This window comes from Cydia pomonella, chromosome 1 (genome assembly GCF_033807575.1).
Source record: "Cydia pomonella isolate Wapato2018A chromosome 1, ilCydPomo1, whole genome shotgun sequence".
In the NCBI taxonomy this organism is placed as follows: Eukaryota; Metazoa; Arthropoda; class Insecta; order Lepidoptera; family Tortricidae; genus Cydia; species Cydia pomonella.
Window position 1 is genome coordinate 21,029,686 of NC_084703.1, and position 24,349 is coordinate 21,054,034.

At 35.7% G+C, this 24,349-nt stretch overlaps 1 protein-coding gene across 1 annotated transcript in view; it reads right to left on the reverse strand.

Annotated features, from left to right (window-relative positions):
• LOC133529840 (PDF receptor-like) overlaps nt 1-24,349 on the reverse strand; it is a 65,478-nt gene that overhangs the window by 10,244 nt on the left and 30,885 nt on the right. The window contains exons 5-10 of the mRNA XM_061867653.1: nt 23,584-23,687; nt 20,726-20,891; nt 10,643-10,872; nt 10,460-10,529; nt 4,506-4,591; nt 3,719-3,902 (exon numbers count right to left, since the gene is read on the reverse strand). Of these exons, the coding sequence (XP_061723637.1) occupies nt 3,719-3,902; nt 4,506-4,591; nt 10,460-10,529; nt 10,643-10,872; nt 20,726-20,891; nt 23,584-23,687 (840 nt within the window). The remainder of the gene's footprint in view (nt 1-3,718; nt 3,903-4,505; nt 4,592-10,459; nt 10,530-10,642; nt 10,873-20,725; nt 20,892-23,583; nt 23,688-24,349) is intronic.

Below are 24,349 nucleotides of genomic sequence, written 5' to 3' on the forward strand. Positions count from 1 at the left end.
CTTCGTATAAGTTTAAGATGTGGGAAATACCGCGTGTTTGACGGAGTTTTTAAAGTACTGCAATACACCTTTTATATAATAGCCTTTTATATAATATATATGACCTACGAGTTTATAAAATTACGTATGACAATCGCAAGCTACAGGTACAGTCGACGTCAAAGATGTTTACATTTTTCTCCTTATTACAAGGGAGTAAGGTATAAAAGTGTAAACTTATCATTCACGTCGACTCTACCGTCATTACCGTCAAACTAGCCAACTTTTCCCGCTTTTTTCGAGGAAAAAAAAAACAATTCTGTAAAAAAATTCTATGAAATGCGGCGATTTTTAGGGCGGGTAAAGTTATCTGAGAGTTTCGCCAACATTTATCACGTCGATTTTGTATGGATACATACAGCTCGTAAAAAGTTGAGACATGGGTCACTTTAAATATAAAGGGGTTCTAGCGTTTATTATCTTTAACTTCTGTATAAAATGGGTGGGCAATGTTACCTAGCCGTTACCATACAAGTTGAATACAGCATCTGCATCAGGTTGTCACTTTTAAGAAAATATGTAACTTTCGTTTAATGGTCGAAAATATGGTTTTTGCTGTATTTTTCAAACCGTAAATGGAGGAAACATCTAAATAAAGAATAATGAGAGAAATTAAATACAGTATATATTTATAAACTTACTTTGATGTATTGTATGGATTGTAATTCGGGCGATTTTCCGCAACTCGACGACTAGCGCCTATTTTGCGTGACATTTCTTTAGTGTACAAACATAACCTTGTTTTACTTGGGTAGTTGGGTAAATTATTCGAAAGTGAAAACCCTAAGCCGTTTTTGGTGGTGGGCAATGTTGCCATTCATCGGTCTATAAATTATCCGATTACATTGGCCACGGTCAAAACTTTGTGTATTTAAGCCTGTTTAGTTTAAACTCCAATAGAAATATTCTATGCTTCATGTTTTATAACCGAAACTGTATACTTACTTTACTCCTTGATAGAAACCCGGAAATATTTGTCAAAAAGTTCTTGATTTTTCTATTTCAGCCTGCATTTCTCAACAATTTTTTGCCCGCAGAAATTCACTCTATATTTTTTGACAACTCGCTGAAAATTACCAGTCTAGTTACGCATAAATGTTTTGTAAATATGACTTACTTTCTACTAAAAATAGTAGTGTTGCTATAACAGTTAGACATTATCTACATAAACGAATTTGTTTAAAAATGTGTTTTTGGGCATAGATACCCTTGGAGACAAAGATGGCTGGTTCGACGGTACCTAAGGCTGGTTCAAGTGTCATGTGGACCGTTAGTACGGATCGCTGCGCACGGATCAATATGTATTAAGCAACACTTTCGACACCGCGTACCCGACACTCGGGCACTCGTAAACTTTAGTCAGATGCCGGCGTACCCGGTAGTCGGGCACGAGCTATAAACCTACACGCGACGCCAAAGTACCCGACAGGCGGGCAAGCATTGCATCTTCGCTACCAGGGCTGCCACTGCCACTAACAGAAAAAGTCTTCTGATTATTATGTACCTGTGTGGTTTATTACTTCACTTTGTATTTTTATTTACTTAACCTAATGCGATTACAAAATAAAAATTCTTATTAGTTGGTTACGTTAAATTGCATACACGGGTATGTATCAATAGGAGTTAGAATTAAGGAAATAAATAGGAGTGATAATTGATAAAACGGATAAACAGATGAGACAGCAGATTTCATTTTATTCACGTAAGTATACGAAAGTTACTTGGCACAAGCGTCCGCCGCTTGCCCGACTAGCGGGTTCGCGGCGTGCGGCATTGAGTTGCACGTCGTTGCTCGACTAGCGAGTACTGTCGGTTTCTGGGGTATTGTTAGAAATTTTGCCTGGTTGCGAAAGTGTTAGGGAGCGTGTTAGAGTAATGCGGACGGGTCAGTACGGATGACCGTCCGCGCGCCTCTGCTTGCAGTGAGCGTTTTAGTATCGTGAGGAGCGCAAGCGTCGGCGCAGTACAATCATGGCAAGTCGTTAATATCGTGATGCTGACACGAGTCGAGTGATCGATGAAGTGCGTTTGAGGAAATGTTTGTGGGATGCCTATTATGATCCACTATACAAAAACAAACAGAAATAAAGCATAGCAAATACGTCAATACTACAACATGCCTTGATTTCTATAACCGTTATCAGAACGCGTGTGAAATTTTAACGACTGAGACTTATTACATAGCAGATGTGTATAAAACAAAATGAACAGTGATGTATTAATATTCAGTTTGGGTTGTTTCATGTTTATCTAGTGATTTCCTGTAGGGATCACAGTTCTAACCTAACCTATTTTTCTGATAGCAATCCGTTTCTTTAGGGGTCACAGTTCAAACCTAACCTAATGGTATAACGCTAATTTTTACCTAAAGCACTACATTCACACACACAATAGGTAAAGTTCACTGTAAAGTTCTACCCTACCCAATTTTGTCTGGTATTAAATTTGGAATTATATCTCCAATACATTATATGAAAAATAGTTATTGTCACTGTGCTTTAGGTAAAAAGTAGCGTTATACCATTTGATTATTATTAGAAATAAGCATTATACTCAAAGAACGTTCTAATAAATGTTATTCGATATAATGAACATTATAAGAAACAATAATTATACATAATGTGAATATATCACTTGTTTTAATGTCAAACAATATAATTATATAAAATGGGCGTTATTGCAACTAATATTATTATTATTATACCCTTGGATTTCAGGGGCCTATATTTCCCGGTCTTTTGATAGGCTTGCGTGGGGATATAGATCCAACACGTAGAGGCCCCTTGGAGAGCTTTAATGTCTTGTAGAACAACAATAGACACCCATGAACCGGTCGCAGCAGGTATTGGGATTATTGTAGTAAAAGTGAACAGTATAACAGTCTATGGATTGAAGTTTGGGAGGACAATTAGACTGGGTTATTGCAAAGACGTTATTATTATTATTATTTAAACTTTATTTCACAATAAAAACAAGTACAAATGGCGGACTTAATGCCTTAAGGCATTCTCTACCAGTCAACCATAGGGCAAAACAGAAATTCTCGAATGTGGGTGCAGTGAGAAAAATAATTCAAAAGAAATGACAACTATAAAAGTAATTTTAAAAAACTATTAACAATTTTGGACATTAATAACATTATTTACAATGTTACACAAATTATATTAGGTATTACATATATATATATATACATATTGCTATATAAATACCAATATATATATATATATATATATATATATATATACACATACATAAATATAACATATAATATCAATATACATACATATTATAAACTCTCAGAAGACGTGGTTTCAGCACAAAATGTGAACCAGTTTAAAAAAAAATTAGACAAGCATATTATATCTAATACTCGTTCATAATAACTATCTTTATGATTACTGGATACAGGTCATATCAGTTGTCATAACTGCCTATTTGCTTATTAAAGAATAATAATAAATAAATTCTTACATATTTGACGTAGCTTATTTTTCAAATGTGTTTTTAAATAAAAATACACATCAAATCGCTTACCTTCTTTCTAATGCTAAAAAACGGACTATATTTATGTGTGTAAATTATTCAATTTGAAATTGCGTGGGGGGTTTATAAAATCTCTAATAGGTATATGCTCGTTTGTATACTGCTAGCGTGCCCTAGTTAAATCAATTTTGTTTACCTCTCCGTTTAGGAAGCAATAGATGAGTGCGATGAAGAATCCTTGGAACGACCTGAGGAAGTGGGTGGTGTAGCTCCACAGGGCGAACGTCCACACGCTGCCGTCTAGCGGCGCTTCTGTCATGTTGATGATGTTGGTGATGCCCAGCAGCGGCAGCAGCACTAGCGCGGCTCGAACCGCTTTCCTAAATAAATTAAGACATGCTTTTATGACGGTGTAGATAGACAGGTAACTTCGTCCGAAGTAACCAAAGAACTTTAATACGAATCGGTAATGGGCATTTGTTTTTAAAGTTGTACCCCCAACTTGCATATAGATATTACTCGTATTTACAGACCGAATCATGACGAGCTCTTTCAAAACTACTACGGAAAAAAATCTACGAATTCATAAATTTTTGGCGGTCAGTTTTGATACGTATGATTACGTAAGTATATATAGAAAGTTGTATGGAAAACGTACCTATTTAACCAAATGGACCAAAACACTTGGATTCTTTTTGAAAGCTCGTGATTTAGAGTAAGTATAATATGAAAATTCCCAATTCTATATGGCGCAGGATATAGTTTCAAAACTTCTTATATTAATTTTGTACTTTACCCAAATAAATAGCTCTTGGCTTTGGCTTCCTGACTTACATTTTGTGTGCCTATGAAACCGTATTTTAGGAGCAAATGGCTTTGACAGATGGACAACAAACAAACGAGTGTTCCTATAAGGGTTCCTTTATTTTATTTTTAAGCAAATGCAATTAGTCTTTTAACATATTCTACAAAACAAAACTTACCTGATTTTTTCCAATTCCGAACTCTCACTACTCCTTAATTTAACAATGAGCACCTTCATTATATTCAATAAAAACACCAGATTTATCTGAAAAGAAACATGGATATTTGATTATTTATATACCGGGTGTTTCCTGTAACACGAACAAATAACTAAACCATATTACTATTGTACTCGTCAATCGATATAACTTTTGACTAGGTGTCAAGTTTAAAAAATATATAATCTTTAGATTTTCTCTTTTATGGGAAATACAGCGGTCTCGGCGCCGAGTATAATTTTATTCTGTCTCTTCAAAGATCTGTCGAAGAGACTCAGAGATGCAGGGGCCATTTGTACAAGCTTTTATTTAACTTGCAATGTGCCTATTGTTTGTATGTTTGTACGGGTCAAATCTTGAAAGTTAAATTTGACCCTCTTCCCGGTTTCCGATGAAGTTTTGAAAATATGCATATATATGTAAATCGGGTGACAATGCAATATTACGAGTATGGTACCATCGAGTTGATCTGATGATAGAGACCATAGGAACTCTGTGATAAAACAACGCAACCTAATTGTGTTTGAGGCTTTTAGAATTGTCTCGATGAGTATTAGTTACAGAGTAAAGAAAAGTACAGTCAGCGATAAAATTGAAATTTTCGCATTGTAACAAAAATGATTTTTTTGCCAAAAACTTAATAGATTAATTTTAGTTTTATTCTAGTTTTATTTTAGATTTATTTAGTCATAGTTTAGTTTTAGTTTACTTATAGTATTTGTTATTAATTCTGTTAATTATGTTATATCAATACATTTTATGGGAAATAAATTCCCTCTGCCCTATAAAGGCTTAAATATTTTCTCTTTTTCATACAAATTATAGGCCAAGCAATAAGAAGGTATAGAGGGAAATGCTTGGCACACAATTTTTGACTCTTTAACTTTGTTTGGACTAGTTAAGAGGTGAACATATCAAAAGTCCCCGGCCGTAGCGCTTGAGCGGGCGGGAATAGGGGGGTTTTGTAGGTTCCATTTTTCGGTTTTTTACTTATATATTAGAAACTGCATCTTCGCGGCATGACTCCTTACACCAAACGAAATAAAATTGCTACAATTTTAATTAGTTTTGTTATTTTTCTCTTAAAATTCGATTTTTTTTTGTATCTAAAAGTAAATAACGTGGGTCTTATATGGGCCTGGTACCACGTTTATTCTGAGTATTCTGAGGCTGTCCGCATATATCCCAAAGTGTCCTTAATTCTATTATAATATATACACCGTGTTCTTTTAATTTCCGTTAATTTAAAGAGTGCATTCCTGAGCTTAAACTAAGTAACTTTCTCAAAGACACCGGTATTCTAATTAACTCAATTTCGGAGATAATCACTAATTTATTTTTATCTTATAAGGCCCTTACGAGCGTATACACTTGCCTTAGGGCCTGTTCACATATTGATTAGTGTTTAGTACGAGTGTATACATTTGCTACTAAACGTAAGTATTATCTCGAACGATTGATGTTCGAAATGACATTGATATGTCACAGTTTTTAATTGTTTGGTTTAATTAAATGTTATGGCCGTGTTATAACAACGCTATATCCCTTAGGATTGAATATCGGCAGCGAAATGTCCTGCAGTCTGGCTATCGAGTTCCACTTTGTGTTCACCGCGATGAAATATGTAATTAATTTAAAATTAATAGTTATTGTATTGTATCGCACTGGAAATGGTGACTTTGACATGTATTTGAATAATCTAGACTTATTATTAATAAAATAAGCTTACAAATGTGAATCTTCTTCTTCTTATTCGTAAAAAGGGATCAAATTTTTTAAATTAAATCTTTGTCTGCCAATGCTTTGCCACTTCTAGCCCTCTGGGTGTAGCCCTCAGAGGACATCGTTGAGCACAAGATGCTTGAAATTGGTAAATCACGTATCATACACAGATCCAATACGAATAGAACGGATTAGGAGCACGAATAGGTAGGTACCATGTTTAACTTTTTTGTCGATGTATTACGGCAATATTTTGAAATGAGGACTAATTATATAGGTTCCTATAATAAATATAGATGAAAATGAAAGTATTTGTGCGGTTAGTGAAGGCCTATGCGGTAAGCGGAAAGTCGTGAAATGCTGGGCAGGCGTGTCAGCCGCAGAAGCCCCCGTCGCGCTCCGTTCTGCGGGAACCTTGATGTAGGTACCGCTGAATGTTTACTCCTCGTGACACCAGTATGTTTTCTGTTACATCAATGCAATGCAAAGAACCAACAAACCTATTTAGCTCATTAATAAATTAACTCGGCGATATTAATTATTCAATTAATAAAGCACATAAGGCAGTAAATGTAATACGTAAAATATTTATCGTACCTAATTAAAATATCAAAGTTATTGTTAAAGCATTTTTCTAATTTTATTTAAACATGCCTTTCTGACATAAAATAAATGGAAGCGATTCAGGTACAGGTAAAGTTGACAAATTAGTGGTTGGAATAACACAAGACAGTTAGGGTAAAGGCACCAGTAGTCAGCCTTATAACGCATTTTTAAAGTTTGTACTCTCGACGTTTCTACAGGATTAGTCGGATAAATAAACGCATAACATGGTTAGATCAATTGTTTATTATAGTTTTAAAACAAAGTATGTCCAAAAATAATAATCCTCTTTATAATATTTATAATTAAGATTAAACAAAAAATGGCACTTTTCTCCAGTAGTCAGCCTCTAAAATCCAGTAAGCAGCCTTTGTGTACCCAGTACTCAGCCTTTATAAACTATTAATAACAATCAAATAAAAAACACTATTATTTGTATTAACCCATTATGACCCGAATTATTTTAGGGTCTCGGAAATTGATAATTTTTGGATATGTTGTTGCTGAATGTCCCCTTAGTCATGTTTGATTAAAAGTTGATTCGATTTATTACTTCTGGAAAAAACAATGGGTGCCATATGGCACCGCTAGGTTAATCAATGAGCAAACATTCTTTTTTCACATATGTTTTAGGTTTACGTTAGCTCATGATATTATACGTTTATTTTATGGCTTTAATTAAGATTACTTAGATGAACCAATAAAAAGCACATTTTTTGTATGAATTTTCTGTTTTGCGAAAGGAAAGACAGTAATAAATCAAGTTTTTGCGTCTACCTACATACGAACGTGAAACTGGTAATTGCAGGATGCACAAAGCCCTACGTTACATTTGTTGCATTTCAGTCTTGTCTGACTCTTGCACGCCTCTAAGGAACATTTGAGCCGCGATCCGCTTGGAACTAGCAAGTGGTGCCAATGCCAACCATCACAACGTATATCATCAGTGACTCTATGCGCCGTTTTAGATGTCTTGGAAGCTGATGTACGGCCGCCATCTCGTGGTGTATGTTTGAAATGTGTCAGGTATATCTGTACAATTTCTCGTCGGAAAGCTTGTGCGACCTTGTCCACGACTTCGACCAACGCCAGCTATTACGCGGCGTGAAGAAGAACGGCCTCGTGAAGCACGCAAACCGTGAGACGGTGTACGAGATGACCCGGCCACAGGTGACACTTCTGGAGCTCTGCGGCTAGTAGAGCGTGTCCGGCGTGGTTACAGAGATCGATTCGGCAGCACCACTTCGCACCCGGTGGTAAGTTGACGACCCGTAAGGTTATTTATAAAACTACCCTTGTCTTCGTCGCCCGAATCTAGATCAGAGTCGACTGCAAGCTCTGGAGATTAATATAAAGCATCCGAGGTTCGAGTTCATCATTATCTTCTATTAAGGCGAGTGCCTCATGCAGTGTACATCCCTTATGATGAAAAATAAATATTATTACCCACGGAAAACCACGAAATACATATTTACTCACATATTTCGTAAGACATCATATCAGCCTAGAGGTGCCATACGGCACCCATAACATTTCACTTACTATAAACCAAGTATAGGGTCAAAACTTTACAATATTGCAATACCATCTAGTCAAACAATAATATAACAACAAAATAAAATGCATTTCTATATTAAATAACACGCAATAAATAAATTATGACCCACTTACTTGAGAGTGAAATCCATTTTTGCGAATAATTTCACAACACTAACTTATGACCTCTAATACTCGTCGCAACAAGTGCACAGCTTAAATCAAAGTAATAAAACTATTAACTATCTCCCTCTAGCACCGTATCGATAGCCAATCATCGGCCTTCGTCGCTTTAGACGCGCTCGTGGCCCGAAAATATGAACGCATGAAATCGGGTGCCACACGGCACCGCTAGGCTATAATGGGTTAAAGTTAACGATATTGTAATATTTATCATTCCTAGGTAGGAAGCTAGAGTATAGGTAGGTACCTATACTCTTATAAGTACAATTCTCATGCCACGAAATTTGTAGGCCATAGGTGCTTAAAATTATTCTTGCAAACTAATAAACACGGTATTTATCTTCTTATTTTTTATTAATGAATCTGTTTATTTAATAGAATTCATTATTTTTAAAATCGGATTAAATGCTGGTGAAACCCGTGCAGGGGCCCGTTAGATATTGGAATATTTCTCAACAAAAGTATGTATACACTTTTGAACCTTATTTAAATGAGTTAAAGTTCATAATATTTGGCAGCGACGTACCAAGGAAGATAATGGCTGAGTACTGGATCCGTGAAACCCAGTGGTCAGCCGCATTAAAACGTTATTTCAAATGCGGCTGACTACTGGGTTTTACTTTAAATTGACTGAGACATGCCTAACTAAATTTGAAAATGTAAATGTAACGGTCCTAACGGTCGTATTGGATCGAAAATAAAAAAAATAACTAATAACCCAAAGGTCAGCCGCGGGAGGCTGGGCACTGGATTTTTTGTAAAAAAGTGGTATCCAGTGGTCAACCTCCTCAATTTATAAGTTAAATATTGATATTTCTATTTAAATATAAAGCAAATTAATAGATAAACTAACCAATAAACCCATCATTGACAAAAAACAGTAACTTTTTATATTAAAACATATTTTTTCTCACGCGTTAAAAGAACACCACGTGCAGTAAAAAATATGGCGGACATGACATTCTAGCTCTCGTCAACAAACATCACCTTTATGAACGAGTATATTTCCTCTCCCCGATACCTCACCGCACCTGCCGCGTTACGTATTAACGAATAAGGAATCAGAGCTCCTATTTGACTACTCGCGATTTGTTTAATCGAATATACCAGATATTTATGACCAATAAACGACTTAAAAGGCTGACTACTGGTCCCTGGCTGACCACTGGTGCTGTTACCCTACATTTAGACGCAATTTTTGTTTTATAAGTCTGAGTGAACTATAAAAAGTACCTTACTTCACCGTGACGTCACATGTCTATTTATCATATAAACTCTATAGTGGCTTACCGTTTTGAGAGTTTAAAAAATCGGCCAAGAGCATGTCGGGCTAAGCTCAGTGCAGGGTTCCGTAGATACTATTCTGTCAAATTAGGCTAAATGGGGGTTATTTACAAGCATAAGGGAGTACCTTCATAGTGTTTAGTATGTCTTTTTACTAAGAAGAGGAAGTACGGAGACACATATTTTTTATTTCATAGTAATTATTTCCGGAAATATTTACTTAATCTAAAAATGGTTGTTGGAGGAGACCCTTATAACGTTACAGTCGGTACCCGCTTTACCCAAGAGAACAACTGGGTACCCGCTTTACCCCAGAGAACTTTTTCGCTAGACCCAACGATATCCTACCTCCTATCCTTTTCTCTTTTATCATTGGGTATAAAAGAAAAAAAAACATATTTTGTAGGGAATTACCAAAAAAAAAACCCTAAAACATTTTTTTACGGACTTAGTTTTTTTATCGTCGTGTCACCATGCATGACTTATGTAAATAAGGGGTTCCTAGTTGACTACGGAACCCTCAAAAGGAAAATGATTTGACTTTCAAGTTAAATACCCTAATATTTAGACATAAACAACAATCATACCAATATAACTCCCAATCGCGGTCCTTGCATAATCCAATAAAGCGGAGAGAAGTTATATCCATACCAACAACTGGAACCAAATATAGTATTTTGTAAGTAGGTAATAGTAATAGCGGAAGATAATTTTTACTATCCTATTTAGCTTTAGGTACTTACGCAATAATAATAATAGATACTACTCACGTGTTGACTCTTTCACCCTTGTAGTGCAGTGCAGACATCGCAGCCCAAACTGCAGTCAGAATAACGGGCAAGCCCCATCCAGTGGCATAGTATACTACGTGGGAAATGCCTTCTCGTAGAGCATTGGCCGTAACAACATTGTGCAAGTACAGCCCCTCGATGAACATCCACATGAACATCACTGTGATGGCATATTCCAGAAGAATGTACGAGCTTTCACATAGGTAAGGCTGAAAACAAGAGCATCGTGGTATTGTTAAATAAAATTGTGGTATGTACACTGAGCTGCTAAATGGCATGGAGAAAACATGATTGAATTTATTGAATTAAAATAGACTTCCAAATTAGTAAAGACAACAGTTGCACAATGTATTAAGAGTGTACACTATATTTAGATGCATTCGCCACACTAACTACAATTTTGTTATAAAGCTCAAAAGCGCTCGCAAAGCAAATGCTTTAAAATATGGCACAGTTACTAAAATTCAACATATATTGTTGTAAAAAACAGTCGAATCTAGCACGTAATCGTGCGGTACTTTTTATATTGGTACTACGAAGCACTCAAGTGTCCACTCTGAGTTGTGTGCTAGCCTCGAAACTTGCCCAAGTTCTTGTGGATGAAAACGAGTAAATTGAACTTAGCAACATCTCAAGCGTACTTGAAACTTTTTCAATAGTATATAATAATGCGTGTTTGAGCAGTCATCCTGCGTTTACTTCAAATTATATTTCACAACGTATTCGTGAAATCTAACGATATATTCTTTGTTGAGAATTCTTAAAGCCGTTTGGTCTACCGCAATTAAAGTTCTATGTGATCTTATAAGATACTATAGACTATGTATACACCGTTGGCCTATTCAACCAGACAGATTTTACAGATGTATTCTTGACCAATGCGGTCAAGAGACTAAACTAAAATGTTATTTTTGTGAAAATTTGTTTTTGTTAATGAAAAACGCCTTTTTAGCTGTGACGCTGTGAGAGTCAGAATGGCGGGTGTACCTAAATAAAATTGAATGAAACCATACCATATTTTTGTACCTAATTTGTACTATTTAGTACCTCCTTTTAAAAAAAAATTGTACCTCACGGTACACAAAGTTATCACCAAAAAACAGTACACCCGCCATCCTGACAGTCAGAATGGCGGGTGTACTTTATTACGCTATGTTCCCGTGGTTATTGATACATTCTATAAAAGCCAAATTTTTGTACTTTCATATTCAATTATAATATCAGCCATTTTATTTGTGGTTTCCAAGTTTTACTCATTTATATTTTGCTTGCTATTATACTTTTGCATGCGTTATAATTTTTCAAGTTATCGATCTAATTTTTCAGAAAAAACGCTAAGGTCCAATTATTTTTATATATTACGTCAAGAATTAGTACGTTTAATGTTTAATCTATTAAGTTCAAATAACTCAGAAAGTCATGTCTTAAAAAAGGCTAGGCGCCAATTCAAAGAATTCTTCCTAAGAAATCATTTTTAAGACATGATTTATAAAAAGGAGATCAATAACTTGAAAAATTATAACGCCTGCAAAATTGTAATAGCAAGCAAAATATAAAATGAATAAAACTTGGAAACCACAAATAAATTGGCTAATATTATAATAACCACGTGAACATAGCGTAATAAAAATAAAGTACACCTGCCATTCTGACTCAGGATGGCGGGTGTACTGTTTTTTGATGATAACTTAATATACCGTGAGGTACAATTTTTTTTAACGGAGGTACTAAATAGTACAAATTAGGTACAAAAATATGGTAAGCTTTTCATTTATTTTTATTTAGGTACACCCGCTAACCTGACTGACGTGACGCTGCCAATATGTGACTAGGTTTAGGCATACGTTTTTTCTACTGACAGACATTTAAGTAAAAAAAAACGACTTAATCGTTGTAATGTTTATGACCTCAGGTATGCATGGTTAAAATCTGTCTGGTTTAATTGGCCCACGGTGTATAAGTAGGACTAAGTATGTGTATACCGGTATCGGGTGTGGCCTGTAATACGAGCAATAAATTTAACTGTAGGCTGTACTCCTCAAACTTACCAACATTTGTTCAGCGATTTTTGAAAATTATGAATTCTCTAGACTTCCTATTTTTCATACAAATTAAATATTACCATCAATGTACGCTGTCATCAGTGTAATTGACGTTGATTGTCACGCTTTAAACATGACTAAATTCGCAATACATTGTGTCTTAGAATAAACTTTAGTGTTCTAAAAATCAATATAAAAGTTATATTTAAAAGTTGCTGAACAAATGTTGGTCAGTTTGAGTAGTACAGTTAAATTTTATGCTCTTGTTACAGGCCACACCCGGTATATATTACCAAAGATTAATATAACTTCGTATACAATTCTCTTTGATGTTACCTACCTACGAACATACCTATTTTGGGGCTAGATCGATCTGTGTACTGTCGTACTGTCCCTAAATAGGTATTTATTTATTTAGTAATCGATGCCGGTCAATTGTAACTATTTATAGTACTTACAATAATACCTACCCACAAGTTACACAAATACTGAAAACCCGGCCAATATACACAGTCAAGTCTATTATACAATAGGCACCTACATGACGAATCACGTTTTAACAAGACTTAAGGATGACTCCCGTTTAATAGACCGACCGGGTCTGGGCCGGAGCTTCCGCCGCTGACTTTTCTATGACAGACGACCGGTGATCATGTGATGCTTTCCATAGAAAACTAAGCGCCGGAAGCTCCGGCCCGGACCCTGCCCGGTCTAACGTGAGTCATCCTTTAGTGTCTAAAGTGAGAGAGTGTGGCATATTTTATAAACTCTAAAACTGCTAATGGGCCTGTCATATCGAACATTATACTCGTAAAAATAGCAAACGGCTAGCTCTTTTTTTGTGTATGTTGTTAGGACCACTACCAGTACCGTATATCCGGCCGAACCCGGTCTAACGTGAGTCATCCTTTAGTGTCTTAAAAGAAGAAAATGTGGCCTATTTTCATCATCATCATCATCTCCCTCGCGTTGTCCCAGCACTTTGCTACGGCTAATGGGAGCCTAGGATCCGCTTGGCAACTAAACCCTAGAATTGGCGTAGACACTAGTTTTTACGATATCGACTGCCATCTTCCAACTGAGAGGGTAAACTAGGGCTAATTGGGATTAGTCTGGTTTCCTCACGACGTTTTCCTTGAACGAAAAGCGACTGGTGAATATCAAATGATATTTCGTACCTAAGTTCCGAAAAATCTCATTGGTACGAGCCGGAGTTTGAACCCGCGACCTCCGGATTGTAAGTAGCACACTCTTACCGCTAGGCCACCAGCGCTTCTTATGAACATATTTTATAAACTCTAAAAATGCTAATCGGCACAGGTCTATCCATAGGCCTAGGCCTATGACAGCATATCGAACACTAAAATAGCAAACTAACGGCTAGTTCTGATTTTTTAAATATGGTGTTAGAGCCACTACCAGGACCTTATATCCAAGTTTGCAGCGTCCAAAGTCCTGTGCTAACTTTGCACAACTCTGAGCTAAAATCAGAACTAGACGTTAGTTCGCGATTTCTAGTGTTAAATATGACGGGCCTATAAGTACCCCAACAGCCCCGGTGTTACTTATAATTTAGGCAAGCGATTCTTATTTTCTGTTGGGCAAAACTTTTTTTTCGTGAAAAAGAAGACCTTGATTTGTTTATGGAAACTTTAGTTTCTACGATGTCAAGCAATTAGGTAATGTGCAGACCTCGGACAGGGTGAGCTGTTTTAAGAGTTTGCATAATATGGACATACCTACGTAGTCATTCAATGGCAGATGTGATGTAATTGAATAACGAATTAAATTATTCTATTTAGATCTTTACATAACTAGCAAAACAAATTAATTGTATAGCAAGCTAGACCAATAGTGGGACCGGATTTTTGTCCTATAAGTTTCGATAATTCTAAAGAGTGAAAAGTGATGTTTATCTGGTATGGGACATATTTTTAAGCATATTTGTAATATATGAAGAAAATTTAGAACGAGCGTTAGATATAAATAAGGTATTTATGTATTTTTATTGATGAATTTTGAATATTGAATTAAAGTACAAAATTTAAGCATCGTCTTTTATAATATGTATGAGGCTTTATGCTATCAAATTGTTAGAAAAAAAATCAACGTGCTACTTTGTCAAACTCAAATTAGCTTATTATTTTGTCAATATTGAATTAAAGTTTGAAAAATCCACAATATCATATCTAAATTCTTAAGTTAATAGGCAAGGCAAAAAATTAGAAGAATAGGATATGTGCTTTACAATTAATATGCGTTTTTTGTCCTGTAAGATCTAATATTGAATTAAAGTCCGTAGAGATAAGTCTATTACTATAAAATAATATATGCAGCCATTTTATGGAAAGGTAGAAATATCTGTGTGTAGCTTGCATTGTAATAGTAAAATCAACTTAAAAAGGCGCGAAATTCATAACCACGCCGCGCTGGTCCGTCAACATGTCGGCTCGGCGCGCGGGAGCCTATCGTAGCCGACCTAGTGAGCGATAGATACCTCGCCCCGCCCGCGCCCCCCGCTCAGCTTCGCAAGCGCTGTTTGTCTTTTCTTTCAAATCATTCATTTGTTTGTTTATCGTGCACATAAATTAGATGCAGACATTACATGAATTTAATTATAGAATAAAAGTTATTATGACTTCAAAATGAGTGAAAAATGTTTGATATGTGTACTGTACTGACTTAGTAACAGAGAAAAAACGAGGAATTGAGCAGCTAATAACTGCGAGCAAATAATCTTTCTTGGTGATGGGAAAGTTAAATATTTCTACGGGAAGGAGGAACTACGTTTCCATAAAAAGTGTAGATTATACATTGAGTCGAAGGCTATACCGGCGTACAAAAGACTAATGGAGGTGGCATCAGAGGGCTTACCGCGAACCACGTTCGACGTGTTGCCTCCCTGTCATACTTACGTACGAATTTACAAGTGCGACAGAGAGGTTCGCGATAGGCCCTCAAATGTACAGCCAAGTGACGATGATGAAAATTACATTTTCAAAACTTTTGTCTTTTGTTACCATTGTGCTAGCCGCCTGTACTTACTTTCAACATATATTAGTAGTTTATGTTACTGCTACATAATAAAAGGCATTAAAATACACGAGTGTGGGCTTAGGAAACGAACGAAGTGAGTTTCTTAAAAAGATCACACGAGTGTTTTAATGCCTAATTATCTTATACCTTTAAACGAGCAATTCTTGTATATATTTATATTTCCGGGATCTCGGAAACGGCTCTAACGATTTTGCTGAAATTTGGTATATGGGGGTTTTTGGGGGTAAACAATCGATCTAGATTAGTCTTATGTTTGGGAAAACGCGTGTTTTCGAGTTTTCATGCGTTTTTCTTTCGACGCAGAATATGGTCGCTAATTTCGTTTTGCCGGCCACTGTCCGTCTGGTCCAGCGGGTTAAGACGCGGACTGCTAAACGAGTGTTACGGGTTCGAATCTCGCCTGGTGACTAACTTTTGTTTTTTTTTTATATGTTCAATTTTATTTATAATTTTTATTGTTTTAGACAAGTTTAATTTAGTAAAAGAATGTAGTTAAGATTATCACCTATACATACACCACCATATTACAATAAATAGTTAGTTATCGCCCAGGTACTGTATAGTTATTGCAGGTAGTTCGCAATCACATTTTTAGCACAGGCATTATAAGAGAGGTATGGGCATTGTAAATGTCATCTGGCTCTGTGTGGTAGGGCACAGCACAGCGGATGTCATTCCAGATCTAGAGCAGAACCCAACTGGGGAAGTACCTCCACCTTACAGAAAATCGCAGCCAAATAACACTAGACCCTACTCATAGTGTTGTGTTCCTGCCGGTGAGTAAGGTTGCCAGAGCTCAACGAGGGGTGGGAGGGTGTTAGGGTCGGCAACGCGCATGTAACTCCTCTGGAGTTGCAGGCGTACATAGGCTACGGATACTGCTTACCATCAGGCAGGCCGTATGCTTGTTTGCCACCGACGTAGTATAAAAAAAAAACACACACAATTAAAATATTTCATACGACATGTGCTAATTATTTGTCTCAGTGTAAACAAAAATATATCATAATTATGATATCAATTTTAAAATTCAAAATGGCGGACATGTTTTATAACTTATTTTAAGAAATTATGAGTAGTTTAAGACTTTAAAAAGCAAGAAATTGTTTCTTGCTTCTGTTTGTATATGTATCATGTAGTATTTGATGTTTTCATTATTTTTGAAAGTCCTCAGGGTGCCGATTACGAAAATGACATCCATTATGGAACCCAAGATGGCGGACATTCATTTTTCTTAAAAATCGGTATGGGTGTCATCTCCGAGGTTCTTCGAGGTTCCGATTACAAAAATGACGTCCATTTTGCAATCCAAGATGGCGAACATTATTTTTTCTTAAAAATCGATATGGGTGTCATCTCCGAGGTTCCTCGGGGATCCGATTACGAAAATTACGTTCATTTTGAAATCCAAGATGGCGGAAATTATTTTTTCTTAAGTCGATATGGGTGTCATATCCGAGGTTCCTCGGGATTCCGATTACGAAAATGACGTCTATTTTGAAATCCAAGATGGCGGACATTAATTTTTCTTAAAAATCGATATGGGTGTCATCTCCGAGGTTCCTCGGGGTTCCGATTACGAAAATGACGTTCATTTTGAAATCCAAGATGGCGGACATTAATTTTTCTTAAAAATCGATATGGGTGTCATCTCCGAGGTTCCTCGGGGATCCGATTACGAAAATGACGTTCATTTTGAAATCCAAGATGGCGGTAATTATTTTTTCTTAAAAGTCGATATGGGTGTCATATCCGAGGTTCCTCGGGATTCCGATTACGAAAATGACGTCTATTTTGAAATCCAAGATGGCGGACATTAATTTTTCTTAAAAATCGATATGGGTGTCATCTCCGAGGTTCTTCGGGGTTCCAATTACAAAAATTACGTCAATTTTGGCGGTTCTTGTTGGTGCAGATTTCAAAAATAGAGACCATTTTAGAATTAAAGGTGGTTGATATCACGGCTACACACATCGACACCCATTTCAAAAAGTAGCGTCCGCCATATTTATTTTCAAAATAGATGCCATTTTTGAAATCCACACCCCTAAAAACCCAGAAAACAACACCCATGACGACTTTTTCAAAAAAGTGACGTCCGCCATCTTTATTTCCAAAATGGACGTCATTTGTAAAATTAGTACACATACATCATACAACATGAAAACTAAAAACATTTCCATCCTCTTTTGGGCAGTTGTGTAAGTCTGTGATAACCCTAGGTAGGTACGGAGACCTTGAGCGGTGTCGGCATTTACGCAAACATCAAAGGCGTCGGCCCACTGTTACTTTTTACACTGTGCTTTTAGTGTGTAAACGAAAACGTCACATGATATATCAAAAGAAAAGTTATTTTATCTTATACCTTTAAAAACGAGCAATTCTTGTATATATATATATAATTATATTTCTGTGATCTCGGAAACGGCTCTAACGATTTCGCTGAAATTTGATATATAGGGGTTTTTGGGGGTATACAATCTATCTAGATTAGTCTTATGTTTGGGAAAACGCGTGTTTTCGAGTTTTCATGCGTTTTTCTTTCGACGCAGAATATGGTCACTAATTTCGTGTTGCTGGCCACTGTCCGTCTGGTCCAGCGGGTTAAGACGCGGACTGCTAAACTAGTGTTACGGGTTCGAATCTCGCCCGGTGACTAACTTTTGTTTTTTTTTTATATGTTCAAGTTTATATATAATTTTTTAATTTTTATTGTTTTACACAAGTTTAATTTAGTAAAAAAAAATGACCTATGTAATAAGAGAAATCGACAATAGATGGCGTTACTCTGTGACAAGTGCTGTAAGGTTAAAATCGATTGTAAATAATAATAATTGTCAGTTCACATTTTACTTTTTAAGTTTATGTAGATTATCACCACCATATTACAATAACTAGTTATAACCGAGCAAAGCTCGGTCGCCCAGGTACTATATTACTAACTGTACTAGGTTGCCTTTTTAACAAGTTGGTCCAGTCCATGGTTGCCTACATTTTATATAAAAATCGGTTAATCTAGGCGACCATTAACTGGACCAACTTTTTTAATACGGCAACTTTCAAATAAGCTTTCATTTGATATATCATACGATGAAATAACAAACAAAAAAACTATCCGTACGCAATCTTACAAGGCAACCTACTTGAAATGTATCACTGTGAATTATGTCTCACATTTATTTCTTATCAGAAATAAATAACATGAGGGTGCATATACCTTATAACGTATCTCTATATAACTATCGGTTATCAATATTAGCATTAGCGGTTAACAACAACATTCCCCTTAAAACAAATAACTATCGCGAGGAAAATACCAAGTCCAAACATCTGAAAAAAATCGGGAAAGAAAAGCTGCAACTGGCTTTTAAAATGGTACAAGGAAGGGTGGTCATCTGTATGAAAATGTGTTTTTTTTTGTCTCTATTTGACCCAATGGTTGACTGGTAGAGAATGCCTTTTGGCATTAAGTCCGCCATTTGTGTTTTTTTTGTTTGTGCAATAAAGTTTAAATAAATAAATAATATTCATGTAACGCGATAACGAATTCTACGTGAACGAAACCGCGGGCAATACCTATTATAGTAACAACAAAATAACAATTTTGTATTGCTATTAATTTAAAACACGCTTTAGGAATTTTTTTGATGGACCGTAGACGCAGTCAAGGGCACCCCGCTCCCCACTACCGTTGTTCGCTGCCTCCTGCCACAGCGCGCGGCGCGCGCAAACTTGCCGCGCGTTTGAAACGTAACGTATTTATATAAGCAAGGAATGCATACATATCAGTAATGAGTGTCGCCGTGATTTTATATTTCTAAATTTTTGTTTAGTAACTGAGATCATTGTTGATGATCGATTATTATTAACTCTACAAACTTTAATTCAATATTAGCTATACTGCTTAACCTGAAATCAATATCTAGACAAGCACATTGTCTACATGTCTAACTTTTTACTAGAATACTAAGTTGATCGATAATATCGTAATTTTGCAATATCAGCAACTCTAATTCTATATTTACAAAATAACTCGTGTTTTTACGTTTACCAGAAAGCAGCTGTTCCAGATTTCTAAAAACTGAAAATTGTACATAAATTGAAGTGTTATTCGATATGCTAAAGTTTTCTGTAACTTTAATTCTATATTTACTTAGTTATTAGCAAAAATTAAAATATTTAAATATAACCGAAAGCTCAACCTTAAAATTTCTAACTTTTTACCAAAGTATTATTTAACATACTCCCAATGACATATAAAAAAAGAAAAAACTTTAATATTATCGAAACCCATTTTTGTTCAACCGCTGGTCTAAGCCTCTTTAAATGATAAGCATATTATTTTATAAGCTGGTCTTCGTCTGCTTCTGTCAGTCAGAAATTAGAAGACGTCATAGCTAGAAACCCAGACTTAGATCTGTTTAGGGACTATGCTGAAAAAATTTCGGAAGGAACAGATGTGGACGGTATTTTAATGTACAACTTCACTCCGCTCACTTCAGTGGAAGTAGAAAGGTCTTTTTCCATCTATAAGTGGATATTAAACTCAAGAAGAAGTGCGTTGAAAATTGAAAATCTAGAAAAAATTATAGTTCTTTATTACAATAACCAATAACAAAGAAAAAATTGAATAAATAAATAATACTTACTCGTTTTGTACATAATGCACTGTCATTTTTGTTTAATTATTATTCATGAATTCTTTTTAATATTTCATCTTGAGGCATATCTATATTAACATCTACACTTGACATTAATGACGTAAAAATGGCTCACTCTGTCCGAGGTCTGGTAATGTGAGTCACAAAGTACCTATTTTAAAAATAGAATAGGAAATACTCACCTTTCCCAAATATGAGTCTAAAATGGTTCAATTTAGTAACTGGTTCTCGGTATCGTTTTAGGAAAACAGAAATTTCCCGCCTAAATATAAGTATGACATTCGCAATGTGAGTATTCTCACCATATTGTCGATGCCCTTGAGAGCTAAGGTGTCGTTAGCGGCGCGGTCGCCGCGCCAGCTGCGCACGAGTGCCTGATCGATGTACACGGTCAGCCTAATCAACACTTGCAGCACCATGGCACTGAATAGGCTCTTGTGGATCCGGGTGCGGTTGTTGCGCAAAGATCTGTGCAGAAAACGAAATGAAATACTGGTGGATTCATTTAAAAACAAGATTTTCCTTCAAGACATACATATTTCAATAAGTAGAAAGTTTTATCATGCTGATAAGAATAAAGAATGAAAATGAGGGGTTTAAGTCCATTTATTTATTTTATAATGTTAACAGAAAAGTTGAGGTCCGCAGAATGAGCTGTAGTATTGAAGAGCATGATGACTTTATTTTTTGCTATATTGGTGAAACTAAAGGACTACTTACACGGAGTGGGGTTTCTAATCATGAAACAATATAAAAACAAATTAAGAAATTTTATAGGAATTTCAGAAAGAGTGGCACTTCTACAACTAAAATTTGAAAACTTTCCTTTATCAATTATTCAAGCATATGTACCAACAGAAAACTCAACAGAGGAAGAAATTGATAATTTCTATAAGGACCTTGAACCTGCTCATACTATGTCTACCCAGTCATGGGCAAACATGGCTATGGAGTGCGCAATGAAAGAGGTGAAGTCTTGTAAGTTATGCTGTCAATAATGAACTCATTTTTATAGAAAGAAAAAGAGCCGTAGATGGACTTGGATATCTCCCAACCAAAATGTCAAAAACGAAATTGATTTTATACTGATAAAAAACCATAAACTAATAACTAACATTGAAATTGTAAGTAATAAAAAATCCCATCTGATCAGCTAGTGAGAGCTACTCTAGCTCTATATCACTCTAAAAGAATTAAAAACACAGAACATGTATACAAAAATTGGAACAAAATTCGAAGGAATAAAAGTCAAGGGAAGATATAATCAACCATGCAACTAACTTTTACAAGGAACTATACAAGAGACAAACTGACACTGAAATAATGGTACAAACATCTCACATAAGTAATACTAATTGCATCAAACCAGTTGAAGACTCCGAAGTTTATGAACTTATAAGAAGGCTGATAAGAGCCTCGGACCAGATAGATTGTGTAATGAAGTCCTAAAAATAGGAGCACCTATTTTAGTTCACAAGTTGTGCCAACTTTTCAATATGGGATTGGATACAGAAACCGTACCAAAACAATGGTGTACATCGGATATAATCATGCTTTTCAAAAAAGGACAACCCTCTAGATGTAGGGAACTATGGACCCATAAGCCTTTTAGCAAGTATATACAAACTGTTCTCATCCATACTTAAATCCATATCTCACGACATTGATAAACTGCAACCAAAAGAACAAGCGGCTTTTAGATCAGGCTATAGCACAATAGACCACTTTTTTGTTTAGTATCACCCAAACATTAGATCAAATAAAAAAAGCCATAGCATTAGTCACAGCCCAATATAGAACGCACTACAACATTCAAATATTAACCAAAAATATATCAACATTTTGAAATATATTTACACGCACAGTGAAAGAAGAGTTAGACCAGAAACACTAGGAGATGAAATACAAATAGAACGAGGAGTCAGACAGGGGGACCCTCTATCTCCGAAACTTTTTATCGAAGTACTCGAAAATATCTTTCAGAAATTAGAATGGAAAAATAAGATAAATGGACATTTTCCATCTCAGGTTTGCTGACGACATAGTTATAATTGCTGAAACTGGTAAAGACCTTGAGGAAATGATGAGCTCACTCGACTACGAAAGCTCAAAAATTGGTTTAGAAATGAATATAAATAAAACTAAGATTATGACCAACCATTGCAAAAGACACATTGTGATAAAAGGAAACAACATAGAATATGTTAATGACTACATATATTTGGGAAAGCAGCTGTCAAAAGAATCAACGCAACTTGGAGAAAATTTTGACATTGAAAGAAATTCTAAAAGGACTATTCAGGGTAGTGGACTGTATACACATGTCCACTACCCTGCCTATTGTATGCCTGCCAAACTTAGACATTTACAGACGAAATAAAACAGAAAATCAAATGTAGCCAAACCGCAATGGAAATAAGTATATTAAAAATTCGAAGAATTCAAAAAGTAAAGAGCGAAAACATTAGACAAAAAACAAAAATCACCGATGCTCTCAGGCACGCGCTCTCACTTAAGTGGAGATGGGCTGGACATATCTCACGACTCAAAGACCGAAGATGGACCATAGAAATCACGCGTTGGAAGGGACCAATGGGAAAAAGAAATGTTGGTCGATCAATAAGACGGTGGGCTGATGATATAATATAAGTGACAGGAGCCGACTGGATTAAGTTGGTCAAGGACAGGCATGGAAGAGGATGGAGGAGGCCTTTACCCAGAAGGGGTCCATTTTTCATTAGCATTAAGACTAAAAAAATAATTTATCTACTTTTTCTTTTTACTTCAACCTACTAGCAAAAATTTAATATCTATAGGAAAAATATGGAATAAATGGCTTTATTATTATTTATTATATAGGAAAGTCGAATAACTTTAACTCATACTCAACAAGTTTTTGAACCATTTACGTGTCCCGGGAGCGGGTATTGTTGTTTTGATTGAAATTGCAACTATACGACTACGCATATTTACAATAAGTTTGATTATTGTTCGTCTTATAGGTGCCTACAAAGGGAGTATCTACAAATTCCTTTACAATGCCACGCTGTCACGTTCCGGACGTCAGGCAGGTTTAGTATTCAAATGTTTTATTGACATCACTTTATCCGACCATGGAAGTGAAATGAGTAGTACATAGTTGAGTGATTACGCTACTAACCTGTAGTAAGAAAAAATAAAAAGAGACACCACCAAAGCGATGAGAGATATACTGAAGCCAGCGATTTCCATGTATCTAGTGCGCAGCGCTATTTCGAATTTGAGCTGGAAAAAAATAATTTAATTAGCGCTTTGTCTATCATGGACGTGTTCTTGAAATGTCTAATTACAATTTGTAAATCTCTACTAGGCATGTTTATACTCGTAAAGATCTATTTAATAGTAGGTACATTATGATACAATTGTGTTAAGTTGATCATTACACACGAGGCGATATTGTGCGCACGAGCTGCAAGAAGAAAGCCGATGTGCGTAATGACCATAGCACACGCGTCTCATACGACGTTTTTCAACACACTTGCGAGGAAAACACAAAACTTATAACTTAGTTTTATTTTGTAAAAACAGTAAACGTACGTACCTACTATTTTTAAAATGGTGGTTTTAACATCGAATAATGGCACCAAAGCACTATTGTAGGCACTTATTCACCAGTTCATTGAAGTAAGCTACCAACACGTTTTCCAAGAAAGACTGAGCGTTTTTGCTGATTTTCCATTGAACAAAAGTTCAACAAGAACATATGCCACCAATTATTTTTCACCCGATTTTGATGGTAAAAGGCTATATTTCTTGGCTCTTGCATCTATTAGTATTACTGGCAGCGTCAATTTTATGTGTTATTAATTTTCAATGCTTTAATTTTAATTAAGAAGGTTCCGTTTCCATGCATATTATTAGCAATCAGTTACCTTCTTAACTCAGTC